We start from the raw sequence: 23,771 nt of genomic DNA, 5'->3' as shown, positions 1-23,771 counted from the left end.
TTCATGGTTTATTAATGTCATAACCTGCACAGAGTTGATGTAATTGGCCTGTTGTCAGGCTCGGAGGGCTCAGCACTAAGCAGACAGGTCGATCTGTGACCCAGGGCAAGCTCCAGGATGTTTACCATCGTTCCTGTGATTCCTGACAGAAGACGCCACCAGGTGATTGGAGCTTCTGCTGTGAGATCATGACTTGGCTTCTTAATGCGAGACTCTCGTTGTTTGATGTTGCCGCTGCGAGCCAAATTCACATGTAAAGATTTGTTTGGATAATGTGGGTTTCAAAGAGCAGGCTTGATCCTGAGTGAGCATTCCCCTTATCCTATACTTTTATCTTTTGTTGTCCACAGGATTTTTAGTGATATTTTTAATTAACATATAACAGGAGTAATGGGATAAACTACTCTGAACACAAACCACAATCCTGTTTTTAAAGGAAACACTCATTTATGAAGTATCCCAGAAAAGGTGGTCCTGTAGTGTTAAACGGAAAATGGAAATATAATGAATTTCTTCTTTTGGCTCTCATTATTTTCTAAAACAACATCTAAACAGCCAGAATCTCTTCTAAAACTCCAAGCATGGTTGTGGGGTTGATATTTTGCCTTGGATTTGCTGAAGGTTTAGCTGTCAAGTGGAAGGAAAGCAAAAAAGCCAATGTTTGCTTCCCTCAAGTCACAAAAAGCAGTCACCATGGTGATAAAGAGAGAACTACAAAGGAAGGACAGGATAGCAAAGAGAGAGAACAAGGGATGGGCTGGGAGTCTTTCAGTGGAAGCAGCTGTATTTCTTGTATGTGATGATTAAGATCTCCGTCTCCTGCGGAGGGGACAGAGAGGGCAGCAGCCCACAGGCCCAGTGCACCATGGGAAGGATAAGGAGGGCCGAGCCTGTGGTGTAATAACCTGCTGCTGCTGACCATGTCGGTCTCCTGCTGGTCATGTTTGTGTCCTGCCTGCATGAATCAACAATTCCTGGTTAGAAAATAAAAAATGTATATGTAGAGAACATAGTTTATAACATATGAAGTACTTGTCTGATTGGAGTGAGTTGTCTGAAGCTGGTCAGCATGCTGCAGGTCTCGATTAAAAACAACAAAACAGTCCATTTTTCTCTGCGCTTCCTCTCTTTTTGACTGAATTCGTCTCATCCTCTCTGTTTGTATGTCCTGTTGGTTGTACATTCAAAGCAGACAACACTTTCCCTTAGGTCTTATATATATATTTTGATTCCCCCTCTGTGGAAAAACACAGCACAGATGCTGCAATTTGTACATCCTGTAAGTAATAGTCAACACATGACCACATAAACCACACTGCCCAACATTCACTAGAGGTGAAATGGTTGACACTTTTGTAATGTAGGGGTGTTAGAATATTTTGTTTGATACTGTATACTGTATTGATACTGTATTCTTGCCAATACACAGCCCTATTGTAATCTAAGAATTAAATGTATGGGATTTGTGAGGAGTATGAATGTATATGACTTATGTTCCCACCAAAGGGTTCCCACAAAGGTCATTATGGAGATAATCTTGTATGGCTAAATGGCAGTATAGAAAATTACAACTTAAAGAAAAAGTTTTTCTTAAGGACTTGATGCTCTAAGGGCTCTTTGTGATTGATCTTGATTTTGAAACAACAGTATTGTATTTGTCTTGTATTATTTGAACTGTGCACCACTACTTACCGTGACCCACACACACACACACACACACACACACACACACACACGCACACACACACACATTCAGTACCTGTATATCGGCCAGCCCAGTGTGCAAGATAACCTGAAATGTGTAAAAATGTGTGCAGCATGCAAAAGCTATTTTTACCCTCCGCATCTTCAGAGAGAAGAAATCAGAAAGATAAATCACACATAATCAGTTTCCTCATTAACATGCAGTGGCTTTGAGAACCTCAAACAATGAGAAATTGGATGGGCGTAAATATATATATATATTTTTTGTGTGTGTGATTTTTGTCATATCTGTCATATCACACATTCTCATCATAAATGGCCTACTGGCACAAAAATAGAAGACAAAAATGTCAGTCTCTGTTAAATATTTATGTTAGAGGATATTAAATGTCATTTGGAGGTATGGAGGTTTCCTGACATTTCTTGTTTAATTATTTTTTTGTTTTTGTTGATCTTCTATCATTGTGTTCTACCTTGAAATAGAATAAACAGAACAAATATTTTAATAGAATAAGGGTGCTGACTAACTTTGTTCATTTTGTAATGTGTAATAGCTATTTGCATTTTTTTGTTTGTTTTTGTCTTATTTATTTTTATAGTACAAGTTTTGCCAACTCATTTCTAATAATTGCGTTTTGTTAAGTCAGTAATTAAACAGGCAGGACCCTTTGTGAAGTCTGTCAATTGTAGGAGCTCTTAATCTTAAATTTGGCAGGCGGAAGGCACTCTTTTTGTCATGTTTATTTGCTGGCTTCTCCGAATGTAAAAGCCTTTCAAAGCAATAAAAGAATTTTGAAGATGATGATCAATATTCAGTAGTTTGAAATTGAGGGTAATAATTGCTTGTAAGTCACAACAATATTTTCTTTTCAAATAATTATTAAAAAGGCATTTGTTGCTCATTCAGTGTGAATTTTGGTGGAAGTTGCTGCTTTTAATTTTTAAAAACAAGGACGCAGCCTTGTAAATGTGTAGTTGAGTCTCTTTTGAGATTGTTTGCTCTGCAGCCATCTTGGTACTGCCCTTGGGCAGCTGCTTCTAATCATGCAGTTAAAGTTTCAATGTCCTTGAATGGGGGACTACTAAATCTACAAAAGTATTTGACAATGTAAGTGACCATCTAATGTGTGTTTTTCCCCCCTCTGTTTTTCTCTGACAGGGTAGTTTGAGGAGCAGCAGTCAGATCTCTCCTCAGGAGTTCCTGAGCGAACTGAAATTTGGTGCCACCGATGAGAGACTGTTTGGCTGTTTGGACTCCCTCAGAGTGTCACTTACTAGCAAGCCAGTCAGGTACTTAAAGGAACTTAAATGTCATATATAATGTTATTTAAGTTTTCTTTCCTCAGAGTTTTCCTGTTTTTTTCAGACTTGTGCAGTTTTTTTTTTCTTCTGTAGAAACCTTCTCAGGTTACACAAACACTTTTCCTCTGGAAGTCATCCTCAAACTCTTAAACTCGCATCTCAAACTTGATAAGTCAGCTTGGTAACTCGCTACACACACAAACACACAGTGAACTATCCAGCCTAGCCACCTGCCACATCTGACCTCTGACCTTTGCCTGTTGGTGTGTGGCTCAGCAGTGTGCCCTGTGATTTTAAGCTAGAGCAGCATAGCACGCTGGCATTCATTAATATGTATTACTGATTGCCACGTCGCCCCAGGTTTTCTCTCTTACCTCTTAATTGTTTGATGCCGTTTGTGACGAGCTCTCCTGCTGTTTGTCTGCATTTGTGCCGCAAACATGACAGAGAGGCCTCTCCAGGAGGATGAAGATGATAAACAATTTCTGAATAGTTTTTCTTGAATAGGCTTTACTTTTTTCCTTTTTTTGTGACCATTATACTACTCTATTTTAGCAGGATAGTTTTAAATGCAGATCACAGAGAGACGCAATGCTGCAGGCAATGGTTGGAAGTGTGCAATAACAGGAGAAAAAAAGTTGATATGAGATTAAATGCATATTTTATTCTTATGGCGATTGATGTCATTCTGTTGTCCTTGGAAATATTTTATTTTTGTTTTGTTGTGGCTTTTATAGTTTTCACAGACTGAGCTTTTTATTGATCTTTCAAAAAAAATTTAAGAATTCATTGAAGCCTGCACATTTCAAATAAGTGACTAAGGTTTTTTTTTTTTTAAAGCTTTGCAGTGGCACTAACTCTTAAGACATTGTCTATTCGTCTGAGAATGTGACCCTAGAAGCACCATGAATGCGTCGCTTTAGGACACTCATTTTGTACAGTGTCCTTTTCATCTAAAACATTTTCCTAATTCCAGTCGCAAAAAATCCAGTAGATAAGTGGGTTAGAGAGCCCAGTGTGTGCGTGCAGATAAAGTTATTACAGGTGGTTAAAGTTAATTTGACAGATCACACTAAGCAGTGTGTCCAATTTCAAAGACTGGATGGAAAAAATAAACCTCATCTGTGATGATGGAAGGGAGAAAGAAAAAGACAAGAGCACGTTTAAGCAGGAGAGTCGGTGTTAAACTGTTTTTATCAGTCCTGCTTTCTTTATTGCTACAATTCATGAAATGTCATGATTTCTATTAGCACCCAAACGTCGTTCTGGCACATGCAGCTGTTCGTTATGGCCATGAATGTCACAGGCGGAATGATCCACAATCGGAGAGCAATGGCTGACCTTGCGTGGAGAGTGTAGCCTGAACATTTCTCACACCTGGCTCCTTATCATTTGTTCCTGCACAAGGTTAAAACTTCTCCCAACAATTCAGTCTTTTTTTATTTATTTGTGTTTTGGCCATTGTCTGGGTATGGTACAACACAAAGTTGTTTTATTTGTGTACACTGATGAAAACCTGCAGTGTAGTATTTTTATAGGTCACATTGGGGGATGGATAAAGCCGAGATGAGGATAGGTAACAGAGACTTTAGTGAATGTTGATTAATTGCTAAAGAAGTACGTAGAGTGCAAATGCTCAGGCAAGTGGAAATGTACAACATTTGGACACTCACAGCAGTGTTTCCTGTGAGTGTGGTGGGTGGACTTTGCATGCCCACCCCGAAGGAAAATTTAGTACATTTTAAAGCTAGATTCATCTATCTGGGGCACTTTGAGAATTCAATATTATGAGCTCCAGCGCCAGTTCAGTGTGCAAACTAAAAGAAAAGAGCTGGTGAATTGACTTATACTTTTTTAAAGGATACTCAATCCTCTTTTCACTCTTTTCACTTACACCAATGAATTTGTCAGTCAAGCAAATTAGAATAAAATAATAATTTTATATAATTTTTCTTATGAAATTAATAGCCGTATATTGTAAAATAATTGCACTGTAAAATTAATAAAAATGAGTATTTCACAGGTATATAACTTTATCTTACTCTACAGTAGGGAAATTACAATACTTTTGTCCTAATTTCTAAACATGCGAGAAGGGCCTAAATCTTACTACTTCCCACATCTGCCAATGGCTGGTAACTTGAGAAAAATTCGGCCAAAAATATTTTTTCCTGGCCATGAAACTGTTTTTGCAGTTGCTGCTCTTGCAACAAGTAAACATATTTAATAATTAGAAAGTGTCGTTTGAAATTTGAACCAACCACTGTACGATACAAACAAAGAGACAAGCATAAGCAGTTTTTTTTTTATTTAAATTTCATTGTATCATTTCAACATTTAAAGCAAAAACAGAATGAAATTATGTTAAAACCTAAATTATACACAAACAGCAGACAGGCTAAATTTCACTCTCTGACAGCAGGTGGCGCTTATCGAACAGAGGGAGAAATGCCATCAAAATAAATTTATATAAACCCCCACCTCAGTATATCAAATTTTTTACACATTTTCGGTTTATTATGAAACTTTGGAGGAACATATTTGACTGACCACAGGCTGGTTAATGAATAGGAAACACTGGTAACAATGTTTTTTTGTTTTTGTTTTTTCTGTTAAGGCTAGATTAGCCTGTATTTTAGGTTGTGGGGACCTTGATGAGTATTTTACAGTGGGAAGGGAATATAGAGTAATTTTTCATGACTGATCCATGTAGCCTCATTACAGTGAACTTTTATTTTCCATGCTTTGCAATAAAAAACAAGATGGAAGGCAGTGACAATTCCCTAATGAAAATGGACATATGGTATTTTAATCATAACTAGGATCCCCACAGGTCCCTCTCTGCGATTCCCTGTTGGAACGTCTGGATGTTGATATTCACATGGAGTCGAGGCTGATATTGGCCCACATTGATTTTTTTTTATTTTTTTTATCAATTTATTTTTTTTCTTTTGAAATGTTCTCATCCTAAGATTGTTGCTTCTTATTGTTCATTTTGGGCAAGAGATGCAGAGTAAATTAATGACCATATTGGTATTAGCCACTATTATTATTGTTAAAATTTAGGGCCGGGACTCGATTAAAAAAATGAATCTAATTAATTAGAGGCTTTGTAATTAATTAATCGAAATTAATCGCATTTTAATCGCATATAAATATTTGACCTGAGAACAGTGAGAAGTAATTTTTTTTCACTTGGATTTATAGTATACCATTGAATAATGACTGAATACATAAGCTTAAGCAACAAAATATTGTTTATTTTTGTTCAACCAAGTCTAGCAGACCAGTGCAATTTTTGCCATTAAGTGTAGCAATAGCATATTTAGAAACAATTTAGAAATAGTACATTTCAGAAATTCAGGAAGCTTATAGGTGCTGGAACCTTCTGTAAAGTGTTTTTTTCTATTATTTTTTTTTAAGTAAAACACAATACTGTCAATTACATTCAGAACATTGGAAACACTGACTATTAGAAAACATCTCTCTGTTGCTTCAGAGGCCATAACATACTAAGTCCAACTCTCAATAACCTTGGCCAAAATGATAAAGAGTTCAACATAAACTGTTGCACCAACAAAATACATAGTTCAACATAAAGTGTAAAGTCCACGCTAGCTGCTATATGTTTTGCGTTGAAGTGACACTTGAGGCTCGATGTGCTGCTGCGTTGATATGCGAACGCTAGTTGGTGCTTCAGTATAATCGGTCCGCGGAAACTCATCCAGTGAGAAACGTTCCGCGGTGCAAAAATAAGTTATTAAAAATGCGGGATTTTTTTTCTGTAATTAATTAATCTAAGTTAACGCGTAATTTTTTGTGTAAAATTAATCTCAATTAACGCGTTAAAGTCCCGGCCCTATTAAAATTGTTGGCATCGTTGTTAATAAGATTCAGCTCATAAACTGTAATTAATTCATTGGGGATCATAAATTAGCATTAAACGCACACACAAACACGCACATACACAGATACTGTATGTGTGTGTATTCTTGTTACTTAATGGTGTATCATTAATAATATTATCATTATTGTAAAGAATACATGTTTACATGTACAGTATCAAAAATAATAACAATGTAAAAATGTTAAAAGACTATGGCCATAACATGTTAATAATTACGGAATTTGTTGTCTGTGCTATATAGCTAGACAGCTCTCTGGAGGCCTGAGATGCACCAGGTGAGGACAAAACAAACAGATTTTTTTTTTAACTTTCTTTCCTATCATCTGGTTTATGTTTAATAAACCAAAAATTGGACTGATGTGACCGAGAGAAGGTAGCTTTTCATTCCATCAGAGTCAAATTGAGCATTTAACCTGCACCCAAAAAGGTGACGATTGGTCCTGCCATTGTGTGATTCTGTAGCTGACGTATGATGTCTCTCTTCTGTCTTAAAGGGGGGGTGAAATGCTATTTCATGCATACTGAGTTTTTTACACTGTTAAAGAGTTGGATTCCCATGCTAAACATGGACAAAGTTTAAAAAACTAAGTTGTACGTTTGAAGGAGTATTTTTGTTCCAAAAAAAACTCTTCCGGTTTGTCACAAGTTTCGGAAAGTTTTTTTCGAGTATGGCTCTGTGTGACGTTAGATGGAGCGGAATTTCCTTATATGGGTCCTGAGGGCACTTCTCCCGGAAGAGCGCGCGCTCCTGTATAGCACAGCACTGAGAGCACAACAGACGTTCACTGATCAGAGCGAGAGCGTCGCGAAATGTCATAAAAGGATTGTGTTTTTGGTTGCCAGGGCAAGACAACCCTGCACAGATTACCAAAAAAAAAACAGCATTAAGGGACCAGTGGATGGAGTTTATTTTTACAGAGCATCAACGGAGTTGTGCAAGTGTTTTTGTTTGTTCCCTGCATTTCGGATTGCACATCGTTTATTTCTTAAGGATAAAGCAGTCCCAACGAAAAGGGTCACGATCGTGTGTTGGAACCGCATGCGGTGAGTAAAACTGCTTCAAATATCTCTGTGTTGTTAACTTAGCTATCAGCGCGTAAGCACATCAAGTAAACACCATGCGATGTTGTCATCAAACTGCACTTTCCACATGTACAGCTTAAAAAAAAAAAAAAAAAAAAAAAAAAAGACGACATAAAGTGGAACTTAGTCATTTTCCAAAACCGCAGTATATACAGTTTATATACAATATATACAGTTTCAGTACATACCACATAGAGACGCCTTTGCTGATGCTGCTCTTGTTAAATTTCAGCCTCTGGATCTGTGTCACAGCTTCCAAACACTCTCAACGCAAAAGCCTACTGGCGCTCGTGATTCTTTAGCTCCGCCCACACGTCACGCCTCTAGGCGCTCGTGTTTTTCCGGGAAAAATCGGTACAGACTATCTTTCTCTTATAAATATAATAAAACTAAATACTTTTTGGAGTTATGAAGGATGCAGTTCTACTCTATAGGTACTCAAGATTAACAGGATATTGAGTGAAAACGAGCATTTCACCCCCCCTTTAAGAGAATGAGATGTTGTACTCTGGGGGAATCCACTCAGACTTCACAAAAATAAAAAACATCACACGTGGTGTTTTTAATAAATTGTACTATTGTCTTTTTTTTTTTTTTCAGTTCAACTTGATTTTGGGGATTCTTTGTAGTGATGGATTAAAAGCATCAATCTTAGTGATTTAAGCTGAATGCTGATTACATTTTTGATAAATGCTCCGTTTAATTTATCATCCTGTTTGCTGTTTTACTTGTCCAGTTGAAATGGTTTTTATCTAGTTAGACAGTTCTAAGTTTAGTTTTAATTTGTGATAGGTATCCATTTGTCAGTAGGTTTATATGATCACAGGTTTGCAGTAGCAGATATATGTGTGTTTTCTGTATGTGCGAGCTTGATGAGTTTTGTGATTTTGTGGGTGAGGCTGTGCTCATCCTTTGCTTGGCTGGCGTTTGATTTGTACTGTCATTCTCTCTTTCTCCTCACCATGGGAGAGAGATGAGGGAGCGTTTTAACGGGTAATGAACACCAAGGATGTGTAGGGGGCGTAATTTATCCCCATACTTCCTCTTCTGCTCAGGCGAGGTGTCTGATTGGACGAGTGAATGATGTTTCCATTAACTGTGTGCGTCATTGAGTGACATTGATTTTCACTCCCTCACTCCTTTTTTGTGTCAGTTCAGGAGTTCATCCTCCCATAACAGCAGAATGCTAATTTATTTTGAAAAGACACCTGTTCTGATGTAGCAGGCCTCATCGCACTCACTGACTGTGACTGGTTAAATATTGAATGGTATGACCTAATCGAGGACAGGGTGTAGTGGATGGATGGTCATTTTTTCCTTTCTTATGGCTCTCTTAACAGGATTATCATTTTGCCATACAGTACCTGATGTTCTTAACTAAAATCATGAAAAAAAAAAAACCTTGAATGAAAACAGCTGTGAGGGTTAGATGTGCATGCGTTCAGTGGATTGTACTGTTTAAAAACACACTGATTGTCCAGTTGATGAAATGTCTTTCTGGAAAGAAAAGAAAAGAAAAACTCTACTTCTATAAGTAATCTTTAGTATCTACATTGTTCTGTTGTTCTAATTTCATAAAATTTTAAATTGAGCTGCTAAGGGTATGTATGATTTGGTCTCAGGATGTTTCACAAGACTGCAGAATTGTCACCTACTGTTTTCAACTGCCTCCGTCTCAGGAATGTGCCTGTGATGCCTCAAAACGCTGAGTATTTATACTCACTAGGTTTTGAAACAGCTATTGATATCACATAAAAATCATAGTCTTGTTGTGTGTAATCATCAGCATTTCTATCCCCCTCCCCTCTCTTTCTCTCTCTCTCACCCTCACCCTCACCCCTTTTTCCTCTTTTTTTTTCTTAATTTTTTTTAATCTTATTTATCCCAGTGTCAACTCTGGACAGATGTGCTCTTGTCCTGACATGTGTGGGGAGATGGAATATAAAGCATGTGATTTCCCTTGGGTCCAATAAAATGGGCTACCAGTTCTCTTCAAGAACCAGGATGAAGAATAAAAAAAAGTTTCTGCACAAGTTATTTTAGAAAGGGAAGGAGAATTGTTTTTGTTATTGGCCCGCTATGTCACTTTTTCGGTTTCCTCTTTCCCTCTGCCATGTTTCTGTAAGACCCCTTAGTTTTCCTTTCTGTGATCCATGAAAATATGGCTGCACGATATATCAAAATTATAAAAAATATTGCAAATGGAAAAAGTCTTGTTAAAATAGAGCTAGCCTTCTTTGCAAGTTTTTTTTTTTTCAACACTTCTCAGTGCTGAAGGTGAACACTTGATGCTGTTTCACAAAAAAAAAAAAAAAAAAAAAAAAAAAAAAATTTATTTTTACACCAATGGAGGCATTACAGCTCAGCTCTCCCCCGGCCTCCCCCTCCCCTTCTCTATCACCTAGCAGTTGTATTTACATCAGCAGATTGGGCACATTCGCGATAGAAAAGCAGTTATGGTATTACAGCTGTGAAATTACAAACCAAAAAATATACATTCTGTGACATGAACTGAAACTAATTATGAATTTTATTTACATTGAATTGTACTCCTCGTGCCTCCCCCAGCAAGTCACTACTGCTTATTTACATCCTGGTGTGATCAGCGGAAGAAAGTTAAAGTCATATGGGTTTGAATGTAATTCATGACAGGATTTTACATTTTCCTTCGCATTACATTTCATTGTATTAAATTGAGATAATGTCTCATTTAATTCTCTGATGGACAAGCAATTATCTAGGCAGAATTGTCTTTGCTTCAGGAAAGTATGTTTGTCTGTGCTGTTCATTTTTCTTCAGCTTATCAGTTGTTTCTTTCCATTTTCTCAATTTTCTCGCCCCTCGTGACCCGTTTCTACTTGTGAATGCAGATCCCACACCTCCTCTTAGGGGTCAGCCATTCTCTCACTCCTGATTTCAGCTAGCAGCTTTTGTTTTGACACGTGTGCAGGTTTTTTGCATTATTATCAGGTTTTTCCTTTTCTGTCTCTGTCTCATCCTCACCCTCACACTTTCTCTCGTTGCACGAGTTGGCTGAAGTAATTCCCACTTCTCTCGAATGAAGACTCACACCCACAACCCTCACCTGCTCCCCTCAGGATCCCAAACCCATGGACACACATAGTCATGCACACACCCTTGCCCTTTTTCTTTCTCGTGCTGAGCCGAGGCGTTTGTGTAGGGGACATAATTGTATTAAATGAAGGTGATAAATGGCGCTGACAAACAGGTGGAAATTGGTTTTAGATTTTGTATTAAAACTGACCTTCAGGTTTAAGGCTTTAGATTTGTTATTTTGTCAGACACACAATAGCAAGTGACTTCGTGAGCCAAGTGGAGAGGTTCTGAGCCTTGGCTTTGTGACATCTTTAGGAGACCGCAGCCAGCATCAGTTGGACATATCTCTGCACTCTATTTCTTTGATAATTCTCTGCAGATCGTTTTTTCTATTAGTCATCACTGACAAGGGCTTCATTCCATCTCTTTTGCAAATGCGCCTGGCATGTTTCCTTCATCCTTGTTGCTTGAATCAAATTGTTTGCCTTCTAATTTGAGGTCTGCATCAACCTGTGTTAATGACTTTTACCTACCTTTTAATTGCCCCCCACACCCACACCCCATAAGTTTACAGTATTTGTTGATCTGATCAGAAGCAGCAAGATGTTTAAGCTGAAATGATTAATGATTTTAATTAAACCGCTGATTGACAGAGATAGGTATGAGCAGAGATGAAAGAAAAGAGAAGATGAGAAGAGAGGATGTCATCCAGATTGTCCTAGGCAAATTAATATAAAATTCCAGGCATAATTATCATAAAGCAGTCTAGGTTGGCTTTAGATATGACAGTCTGAGCTGTGGAGATCACTTTATAGCGTCAAGACCTGAAAGAAGACTAGAGACTGGATAAAAATATTGATTTTCTGAGTAATTGCAATCTTTGTTTGGGCAACTTCATAACAAAAGACACTTATGAACTTGTTCATTTAATGAATAGTTAGAAAATAGACTTTTTTGGGGGGTTTGAATCAATGACCAGTATAATTTACATCATTAATGTCCAGTCACATTTGTATGATGAAATTCCATGAGCAAAATGCTGTTATCTTAATAGTAAACTGTGATCTGGAGTTGTGCATGAGGTAAAACATGACATGAATTTACCACTGGATCCATCTGATTATACTTTGAATATGCAAATGTAAAACTTACCAATAAAAAGTTAAATAAATCCTGAGTAAGCAGTGTTTCAGACCTTCTGCCTGTCTGAAATTTCAAAAAGATGTGATGTGCCTTCCACAAAGAGATAATTTCTACCATATGTCAGCAAAATGGAAATTATAAACAAAATGTACACATTAATCTGAATCAAATGTTGGGCTTGTGAATCAAAGTTAACTTAAATCAGTACATTTTTGAGTATTGATACTAGTGATCGACCGATGTATCTGTTTACCGATATTTTTCCCGATATTTAAGCATTTTTCCATAATCGGGTATCGGTTTTGTAATATCGGATTCGCCGATTTACGGCGCCATCTTGTGGCCGTTTTGAGATTTCCGCCATTGCAGCCCGGGTGTCTGAGGAGATGAGTCAACAACAACTCAGTGCACAGGTAAATATATGTTCTACTTGGTTTGCTTTAATTAATCAACTTTATTTAACATAACAGACATGCACAAATGAGATCTGAGACATAAATTCCTGATATAGTTAATTTATGCAGCTTGTTTCTAAACAATTGAGACGAACTCATTGAGTCACGTAGTGTAATTCATCATGTCCTGCCCCAATAAAGACGTATCTTCACATGAATTAAATAAAACAGACATGAATGCATGTTGAAAATAAAAGCGTTGAATTTAATTCTCTATCTGTTGTATTTGCTCACCATTAGTCTAGAAGAGAAAGTTTGTTCATATTGCTTAGCAACTGACGGATGATCTGGAGGCTTAAGCACGGCGACTGAATGAAACTTTTGACAAGATTATCTTGTTTAAACACCCTAGATTATATTATCATTTACTACATAACAATTATTTCGCTAATACACATATAAATATAGCCTACCGCTTTGTGGAAATTAATTATTTATTATCTCCATGCGCGATCGCGGTTGATTAAGTTATAGTCAAACAGCACTTTGTCAGTTGGCATTTCATGATTTAACGTTAGATTAAATTTAGATCATAAAATGCCAACTGACAAGTGCTGTTTAACTTTATATAGTCTCGGGAAAAAAAGTTCGTTCATATTGCTCAGCACCTGACTGGGTTGATGATCAGGAAGCCTCAAGCAATGCCACTGAATGAAACTTTTGACAAGATTATCTTGTTTAAACACCCTAGATTATATTATCATTTACTACATAACAATTATTTCGCTAATACACATATAGGCTACATATACCGCTTTGTGGAAATTAATTATTTATTATCTCCATGCGCGATCGCGGTTGATTAAATTATAGTCAAACAGCACTTTGTCAGTTGGCATTTCATGATCTAACGTTAGATTGAATCTAGATCATAAAATGCCAACTGACAAGTGCTCTTTAACTTTATATAGTCTCGGGAAAAAAAGTTCGTTCATATTGCTCAGCACCTGACTGGGTTGATGATCAGGAAGCCTCAAGCACGGCCACTGCATGACATTTTTGAAGGAAGCAGGCTTACAGGGCAGAATGCTGAAAGACTCTGTTTTCTACACTAAAACCTAGCTCTGCTTAACTGGGAGTAAATAGCTATGCACTCCTAAATAGCCCTCCCGCCCCCACCAATATGTTAGAATCATTTTTGTGCTTTATTTTTTTTACCTGTTTTTATTTTTTTACCTCATCAAAGCTTTTATTTTAAAACAAAGACACTTAGTAACAGTGCGCTTAAATTTTTTGGACTCAGACCCCTCTATTTATTTGTGTATAAATATAATGTTTTTTTTTTTTTGTATGCAAGGGGGGAGTGATTGTTATAAATAAAATGTTTTTTTCAGCTCATTTGTGTTGTAATAATTGTCAGAAACAGAAGTATAACAGTAAATAAATATCGGTTCTGCATATCGGTTATCGGGTACATAAACATACAAATAATCGGTATCGGTTATAAAAAACCAATATCGGTCGATCACTAATTGATACCCAGCCCTATTGCATAATGGGTTCCCAATGTCATGGAAACCAATCAGGGAATCTGTTTTTAACAGGCCTGCAAAGAGACGAAATGAATAGAAATTGTTTTTTTGAGTGCAACTTTCATGAAAAATAGTTTTAAAGATCCTTATCCAGGTATCACAAATAACTGGAAATGACATGGGGAGAGAGTCAGTTGCCCTGCATTTTTGAGATATTTAGTGTCTTTCAAGTTTTGTAGAAAAGGGAGGAGAGCACAAGAGGGTCAAACAAAATACAAGAGGAAGCACCTGGATTTCTTAGCATGCTGTAGCATCACTCATTGTATTTATTTCAAACTATTGTGGAGAACTGACAGGAAAGTATCAGGAGAGGATTAGAATGACCCAATCCAGAGCACACAAACTTTTTGTAAATCAGCAGCAACACATTACCCTCTGAGGTACCGCTTTGACTTCTGTATGTGTTGTTTTTGAGTGTGAATAAATGTGTGGTGCTTGTGTGTCCTGTGTATGTACATGCATGCAAGTGTGTTGATCCCTGTATGGTTCTCCTGGTCTCCCCGCAGCCTTTTTTTATTTTATTTTTTATACAACTTTTTCTATTTTCTGTACCCCCACTACAAACCAAAGGCACAGCTTCTTAGCCTTGGGGCAGTAATGCAGGGATGAGAGTTTGTGTCTGAGGTTACATACATTAACCCCTAGTCTTCCTCTTCTAGTATAATGCAGATAATGAAATGGTACAGAATCTGTTTTTCCCACATTATTTTGTGAGATTGTGATGGGTGGACCTCTTTACCTCTAGGGGGGGTCTAGAGACATGACCCCAAACCCCGGGAGGAAATAGAAAGTTTTTTACATAGTTAAATTCACCTATCTGGTGCACTATGAGAGTTTATAAGAGCTCCAACCCATGTTCAGTATGCAAACCAAAAGCAAAAATCTACTTGAAATTTTAAGGGGACTGTAACAATATGACCTTTGTGATCATCGGGAAGAAGGAGGCGGGAACCGGCGCACAATCAAAACGAACTTTAATGACACAAAATAAACACAAAACAGCGCACCAGCCCCTCACGGACAACTGGTGCGCACAAAATAAAAAGCAAACATACAATAATGTCCCAGGCCTGGTCCTCTCTCGTCCTTCACGGTCGTCGCTCCAGTTTTATATCCTTCCATCTCCTACGTGGGACTCGATACCGGCGGTGGGGCTCAGGTGCAGCTCATCTTCAATCACTACACCTGGCCTCACTCCTCGTTCCCACGCCTCTCGGCCCCGCCCCAACTCGCCACAGGGACTTAACCCTCTTTTTAGTTGTGATATAGTGTCTCAGTCTAAATTACACTCACACTAGTGAATTTGGAAGCTAAACAATTATTAATAATAGTAGTAATAATAATAATAATAATAATAGTTTATTCACTTCCCTTTCAAATGCACAGCACAAACAGTCTTGTAGGGGATAAAACAGTGGCGGCTGATGGAAATTTGTCTAGGTAAATTACTACATCCAACAATTTTAGCATACATACCAGTATGATTTTTTCCAGTTTAACAAAAGGAAAAATATTAAGACTTTTAACATTTTAAAGATAATAATTATTATTTTTTAAACCAAGTTCAAAATTAAGTTTGGATGATTGGAGGATGACTGGACAAAACTCTTTTCTGTGATAATTTTTCAAGATAAATTACTTTTTGTTTAATTTTCATAATTCACATTTTATGTATACAGTGCATCAGCAAAAACTGAGAGGAGAAAATAAATGTCACATTTGTTTATAACATTTTCTATAACAAGTCAAGCTGCAATACCAAACAGAACCACACGGAGATGCCAAGAAACCACTATACCAGTCTCCTCAACCTGACTGCATATAAGTGAATATAGATCCATTCAGAATTATTACACAGAGCAAAACTCAAGTTAAAAAAGGAAATAAAAATATTCTGAATTTTTTAGAATGTGGTGATTTAAAGGAGTGATTGTTCTGTGTTAAAGTGTCTACTTAAACAGCACTGACCATTGCAAACTCTTATAAAAGCATGCATCTTCAGCGGGTGTCCATTATATAACAATTGCCAGATGTGACCATACTCAAATGCGCATTTGTAAAAAGCTGTCAGAGCGCGCACATACATGGTTTGTTTGTTTGCACACTAATAACATTGGACTCGCACATGTCTAATAATGTATGACTACTGCATGTCACTATAATCATCTTTACCTCCATAACAGTTGTCATCCATCAAATCTATTATTGGTGAGATACTGGTGTGTTGGCAGTGCAGACTAGTCTTGGCTTCAGTTTAAAGATTATTAACAGAGGCGTTTGTTCCAACCAATCATTCCACAAGGTAAGTTTACATTTGATGATGAAAGCACGTTAGTGCTAGGCCTCCTAGAACACACAGATTGCATTGCAGACCCTGCAATTTTTCTTAAAGTCCGAGAACATTTGGTGAGATTCTCAGCCAGAGTGAAATTTCCCAAAAAAAAGGGACTTGACGCTGATTGTGCTAAATATCCAGAGGCAAAATAAACAGTCTAGAACAGTGACAGCTAGTGTAACACTTTGTTTGAATGTGATGGAAAAAAATCCCTTCCTTTCACACTTTGGTGGTGCATTGCCCTATCACCCTATTGAAGAGACCACCCCTGGGATAAAGTCATATTGTGCTGTTTTAGTTTGTTTGACAGATACTTTGCCAAAAGAGTGGCACTAAAGTCAGTGTTATGATATAACGAGAAGAATTTATAGATCTAAGAATACATATATTTTCATTTTATTATGAAACTGTGGGCTGCCACAGTCTGGTTAATGAATTGGAAATACTGGAATCTGATATTTTGTTTTCTATTATGTATAGGTCACAAACCACATCCACAGTTCTAAATTAGTATAAATTTCCCAAGAGCCATAAATAATTAGCAGTCTCATTGTCTTATAACTCTTGAGACCTTTTAGCTTACTGTAAATAATAATTTAATCATTGCTCATCTGATATGTTGTGGGTGTGCTTGCACTTGATCATTTTCATTTAACGTGGTGGAATTTTTAATCAGCATTATGCATTAAAATTATATTTTGATCGGTTGTCACACCAAGGTCAGAAAATATTTCAGAGTGCCTTCGTTATTTAGACACCAGCAATTCGGTTGCTCTCATCGCTGCTCGTGTTTTATTGACGAGAGGTTGGCATTCAGAGACAGTGCTATTGATCGAGCCAAACTTAAATTACCTCCCTGAGTTTAACTGATTAAGGCAGCTTCATGTTTGTCTTCTAGCCTTAACTCACCAGGGAGTTTTTCTTTCCTTCCGTTCTCTTACTTTGATGGAATGACCATTCATGCTGCTTAGTGCCATGCTGAATACATTTAAGAACTAATTAGTTTTCATTTTTCACCAATTAATTTTTCACAGCTAGTTTTGCAGGGAAATAGCTGGTAAGTTCAGACTTGTCTTTTAAAATGTGACACTTTCTAAAGGTCCACAGGTTTCTTTCATGTCGTATAGTGCAGCTGCTTGAACACAGCACTTGCTCTTATTATATAGCCCAGTTTTTCTCTGTGATACCTGTGATTTTGTCCTTTGCCTTTCAAGTCTTGTTTCCAAGCGGAAGTAGTTTCTGTGATCGATTTTATATATGCTGAGGCTGAATAAAATTCGTACCAATAAACTGTCACCCAGATTCATTTTGGTTTGTGTGCATTTGAATAGGGAGACAGCCTGCAAATAGACTACTGAATGTGAATACTCAAAACCAAATGTGACTTTAGGTGAGCACAGGCTTACATTTTCGCTTCTCATTTGCCATGGTGATTCTTTCTCCCTCAGTGTGCTCACTTGGATGCAAATCTTTTCTCTGCTTGCTCACGTACGGACTTTGCTAAATTGGCTTTTCTCAACAAAAAAAAAATTGCCTTCCTACTGAAAGTACAGACTTCCCAGGGTGCACTGGGGGAGGCCCTCTGAACGGCTCCAGACAGGCCTATCAATCTGAATTTCTAATCCAGCCATTTCAGCCTTATTTAGGGCCTCATTTTCTTGCAATTCAAATGTCAGCTTATTGAGTTTCTGGCCGCAGCTCTCTCTCCCTCTCTCGCTTTCTCCTCTAGCCCACTGGCCTCCTGTATACTTCCATAACTCAGCGCTAAAGCATTTAGCATGACTCACACTGTTGTGAAGTCTTAACAGAGAAGTTTGCTTTCTGCTTTGATGGAGAGCGTTCTGTCGTTTGTGCAAGTGTAGGAATGGCTGAAATCAGTCACCGTTCTGTGGTTTGATTGCGCTGGTTTTGACGTTTTCCTTTCTTGTAAGGCAAAAAAGGAGCATTTACTGTTCTGTTCTAACAATGGTATAGTTTTCAAGAATATATATTTTTTTTCATCCTGAAGAAATGTCAAATGTTATATACAGGCATTAAGACTACTGAAGTATTTCAATTTAAAAATGTTCTAAATTAAGTAGCTGGTGGGTTGTCTGAATGTATAATTGAGCAGCTGATCGGTGTATATTTGGGATAATTTAGGCAATATAAGTTATTTATCAGTATAATATTGGTTGATTTATTTATTAGCTTTTTGCCTTTTGTTAAAAAAGGATTATACAGTTTTTTTTTTGCATTTAAAAAAATAAAATACTTGTTCATTACAGATTAAAACAAAAACGAGGCATAATGTGAAAAACTAAGCCTTGTGCATTATACTGAATAATATTCTGTTAATTGGTTTGATACCGTTAGATTAAATTGAGTTGTCGTTTAATGGATTTAAATTATTGCATAAATTAAAAGTTGTAAAATTATTATAAAACAGACAAAACGGTAAAAAAACTTTTTGCATTAACAGGGATGTTTTTCTGAACAATTTAGTATTGGTTTTATATTATGTCACGTTGTTAAATTACTTTAAATGGATTTTTATTTCTTCTAGAAATTAAGCCTTGTGCAATGTAAAGGGTATATATTAATAACTATCTGAGTTAGTTTTGGCTCAGAACATTACAGACACAAATAGTTTAATTGGCAAAAAAAAATCTAATTATTGTCAGACATCAAACTAAAGTTACCGCCAACACCCCCAAAATAAGAGAAAGCTGCAGCAGTGTGCCGACCCTCCCACCTGCGCGAGCCTCTTCAAATGGGTTGTGGCAAGCGGCGGAACCGAGGAAGCACCAGCGCCAAAGTCCCGCAGTGGACGTTACCACAAAAGCCCAAATGACGGCACACTTCAGCTTTGTACACCGAAACATGAACTGGGACAAATCTTTCGCCCTCCATCTTTAGCAGCGAACTACATTAACTCCAACATTAGTGGCATGCTCTAATGCTAGTATTTCCTGTCACTCAGGATTTTTTCAGAGATGAAGACTGCCATCTAGCGAAACGAAACAACTGCCATGAATTCTTTTTTTTAAGTATCAATATTGTTTTTGAGAATCGATACAGTATCGCCAAACAAAATATTGCAATACTCACGTGTATCAATATTTTCTTACACCGCATTACAGATGTATTAAATTGCCATTACCAATTTTTCTATTTTATATAAATTGTTGGTTTGAACAAATGTTTTCAACCCCAAATTAGCATATTTAAATGATTTCTGAAGGATAATTTGACACTGAAGACTGGAGTAATGGCTGCTGAAAATGCAGCATTGCCATCTCAGGAATAAATTGCATTTAACAATATATTAATATAGAAAACAGTTGATTTACAATGCAAATATTTCATAATATTATTATCATTATTACTAATAAATGTAGCCGTGGTGATTTATGAAAGACCTCGGATTATAAAAATCGTATCTCCCTCAAACTTTTGAATAATGCAATAAATAAATAATAAATAAAAACAATTCCAGCAATAAGAAATGAATAAAAACAATATCAGCAAATAAGAAATGTTTTAAGAATTAAAATATACCTGCAAACTACTTGCTTTTTGGCATAATTTGCAGTTTTTAGTCAAAATATGTCATTTACATGAAACGTCTAGTTCTGAAAAGTTTATTTTTCTTCGGAACTAGAGTGTGTTTTTGGTACAACATGACAGTAAACAATGTAAATTAAATTTTTTGGGTGAACTATCCCTTTAATGACAAGCTGCAGTATGTTAGGTACTGTCCCTTTAAGAGATGCAAGCATTTCTCTCTTGCCAGTTTACTTTCACTTTATGCATAATTAACTGTGTTTATATGTAAACCTTGTGTGTTTTTGACAGTATTAGCACAATCAGACGATAACTATTATAACTAAATAATCAGGTGCTGTTTGACCGGCCTTTTAGTGTATGGACGCTTTGGGTGGACATGCTCTGAATAAGTACATGTTAGAACAGCACGCAAATAAAACGTTTCACCGGCAAGGCCTTAAAGCACACACAAATAATGTTATTTTGTGATTGCAAATAAGTGCAGTGTCTCGTGAGTGTAACTCTACAGCTGAATTGACATTTGAGAGCTTGGAGTCAGTTGGAGCTAGAGCCGAGAGACATAATACAGTGCATTGTTTGAGGTAGATGATGTGTGTTTTTTAGTAAATGTTTCATTATATTACTTGTTTTGTCTCCTCCATTCACTATTACACTACTGCATATTTCGCATCTGACACTGTCGCTTGGTTTTGTAACGAGAGCCCACACTTTTGTTTGTTTCACACTTGCCGCGATGACTGACTGCACGCGCACACGCGCAAACACACACACACACACAGCACATGTGCTGAATATCACATGCACGTTGAGCAAATGTCGGCTAAATATTTCGGTAAAGGAAAATGACAAGCAGCAGCTTGCAACTTAACAATGCAAGTATCAATAACAATATCGTTTGTCATGAAGCTTATTGGTACTCCTGTATCGACCCAATTACGTACCGGTCCAAAAAAAATACAGGTGCTCGGTACCCATCCCTATTGAACACCAATGACAACGGAGTTGTGTGGTATAAATGTTTTTTTTTTTTACTTGAAGAATATGTTGTCTTTTTCCTTTATTTTGTTGTCAGAGTACACCAGAACACTTCATTTACATGTTAAATTCTCAAAAATTGTCTTCTGACTTTAAGATCCCCTACCCCAGACCCCCCTACAAGGGTCATATTCCGAACTGTCACCTTTTTGACCTCTTGTGAGTTTGCACGTATGAAAAATAACAAGCTGTTGCATGGAGAGTCTGCACAGTTGACACCAGTGCTTAACTTAAAATGCCAAGTTAGCTTTGATGCTTGTCTGTGTGTTGTGTGTACTGAAAGGTATGTGCATGGGTGTGTATTGAATTTCCTTCATTTATATACCCAGCTCTCCCTGTGCAGTCATCATATTCTCATCCACTGCAGAGAACTGTCATGTCACTCAGTTCTTCTCTCTCTGTCTCTCTCGCTCTTGCTTTCTCTTGCTCTTTTTTTGGACTTGTTTGAAGGCTTTTTGCTCAAGTTCAGAAATCCTTAGATTATGCATCTAATGTGGATTAAAGGAATGTTTGCAGAATCCTACATAACACTGCACCCCACATTAGATGTTAGATTTAAGATATGCTGGGTAAGAAACAAAGAAACGATTGTCTGTCTGCCACAGGTAGCTGGCACCTGTGAATAATGGCCCAAGTTTAAGATGGCAGACAGACAGTAATTTCATCAAAAGTGTGGATAGCTTTGGAGACAAACAGGAAATTGAGCTGGGAGTTTGTAATATGGGTTTTGTAGTGATGTTCTGTGGGCTTGTGCACCATGAGTTATGACTCTGTTTTTCTTTAATACTTCTGTCAGATTCCTAATGCTGCAGGAAGCACAGAGACATGTGCACACACTCAAATATCCTCGACAGAAGTACAGAAACAGAATAAGTATGTTTCAGCTTGAGATCATTCGCTCGATAAGACTTTGATTTAATGCCATCTTGAGTAATTTGTTAAAAATAATAATTTCAATGGTTTCAGGTTATTAGCACTAATTTTGCATTAGCATTAATTAGATTTTTTTCATTCCTTTAATCTGCCTCTGAGTTTCACACTCCAGTGATCTCTCTCTCTCTGTCTCTCTCTCTCACTCTCTCTCACACACACACACACACACACACACACACACACACACACACACACACACACCTGATCACACAAGTACCAAAATAGTCTGCTGGTGTCATTCTGGAGTGTGTTAAAGATATACATTAACACCAGATCTTTTCTGGAATGCTAATTTAGTTGTTACAGTACTTACAAGTATATGGTAGATGATGTCATGTAGATGTAAGATGAAAACCTTGAACAGGAAGCAACTCCCCCACACACAATGGAACAAATTTAGGTCATTTAGATTAATCTATTCATGCACAGTCAAAACAAGGCCACAGAGAATGAGAACAGGAAAGACTAAAGTGTGTAAAGAAAAAAAGAAGGATTGCATAAAGATATAATGGTCTGTTTGCATCTCCTCATTCAGTGGTTCCAAGAGTGTTAATATACTTGCATCATTTGCCCATTTGAATGCATTTAGTAATGTATATTTGAATGACATCAATGGTATTGATGCATTAAGACTTGAGTTTTATGTTGTGATGGAGACATGGTTTTTTGCTAATTCAGAAGTGCTTCTTGTTCATGGTAGCAGTTATATCAGTAATTGTTCTGGTATTTGTACAAACATCAATGTAAGCTGCTCTTATGATCTCTATTTTATGTGCTGGCTTAGATGTTTTTGTTTGCATGTAAAAAAATAAAAAAAAAGCACTTTAGTTTTCTCAAAATATACATTTATCACCACCTCAGTTGGCCAACAATTCTCAATCAATGAATTCAGAGCAGTATTTAGATTAAGTCTCTCCAAATCTGTCCTTTCCAGTGTGCTTACTCTGCTCTGATTAGTCTGATGGCCCAGTCTGTTGTGATTGGTCTACCGCGTACAGCGTGTATCCAAAACGATACGCCCATTGCCATAGTTCTGTATTTTGAACGCTTTATAGAAATATAATTGTCAGTTAGTTATTATGCAGACAATAGCTTTATCACGCAGTTTTGGCTTTAAAATGTTGCAGATTTACATTAACATACAGCTACATTACACACTGCATGAAAAACAGTGTTCAAAATGACATAACTGGGACTTTAAGATTGTTGAGCTTCATAGGATTGTAGTTTATTTGCTTAAAAAAAAAGTAAAATAAAAAAGGTTTCCTTCATCTTGTTTGTTTGGTTCAAGTCTTAACTTGATTTATTTATTTTTTTATTAAGTGTTTATTTTATTTTATTATTTCTTTAATTCATCTAAAAATACTTTTAACATCAAGAGTGTGGTTAATATGTCACTTTATATCAGGGTTCTTAAACTAAAATTGCTTGAGGTCCAGTAATGAACCCTCCTCACCAGCCAAGGTCTGGACAATTATATACCTAAAAACATCTGCAGGATATCTAAACTCAAATGTAAGACTTTAAGACCTGCACAAATAAAGTTAATATGACTGTAAAAAGCATGATTTATAGTTCAGATACAGGCTTTCACAAAAACTAAATGTTTTATAAAATGACAAACTTCACATCTCAGCCTTTAAAGGTCCCATGACATGAAAATTTAACTTTATGAGGTTTTTTAACATTAATATGAGTTCCCCAAGCCTGTTTATGGTTCCCCAGTGGCTAGAAAT

At 36.9% G+C, this 23,771-nt stretch overlaps 1 protein-coding gene across 3 annotated transcripts in view; it reads left to right on the top strand.

The window, feature by feature from the left end:
• Positions 1-23,771, top strand: part of LOC128022195 (protein diaphanous homolog 3) — a 265,958-nt gene that overhangs the window by 60,540 nt on the left and 181,647 nt on the right. For all 3 annotated transcript variants that reach the window (XM_052609505.1, XM_052609506.1, XM_052609503.1), the window contains one exon: positions 2,864-2,994. In XM_052609505.1, the coding sequence (XP_052465465.1) occupies positions 2,864-2,994 (131 nt within the window). The remainder of the gene's footprint in view (positions 1-2,863; positions 2,995-23,771) is intronic.

This window comes from Carassius gibelio, chromosome A11, assembly GCF_023724105.1.
Source record: "Carassius gibelio isolate Cgi1373 ecotype wild population from Czech Republic chromosome A11, carGib1.2-hapl.c, whole genome shotgun sequence".
Taxonomy (NCBI): Eukaryota; Metazoa; Chordata; class Actinopteri; order Cypriniformes; family Cyprinidae; genus Carassius; species Carassius gibelio.
The sequence above is the reverse complement of the archived record's forward strand: the minus strand, read 5'-3'. Positions and strand labels throughout refer to the sequence as shown.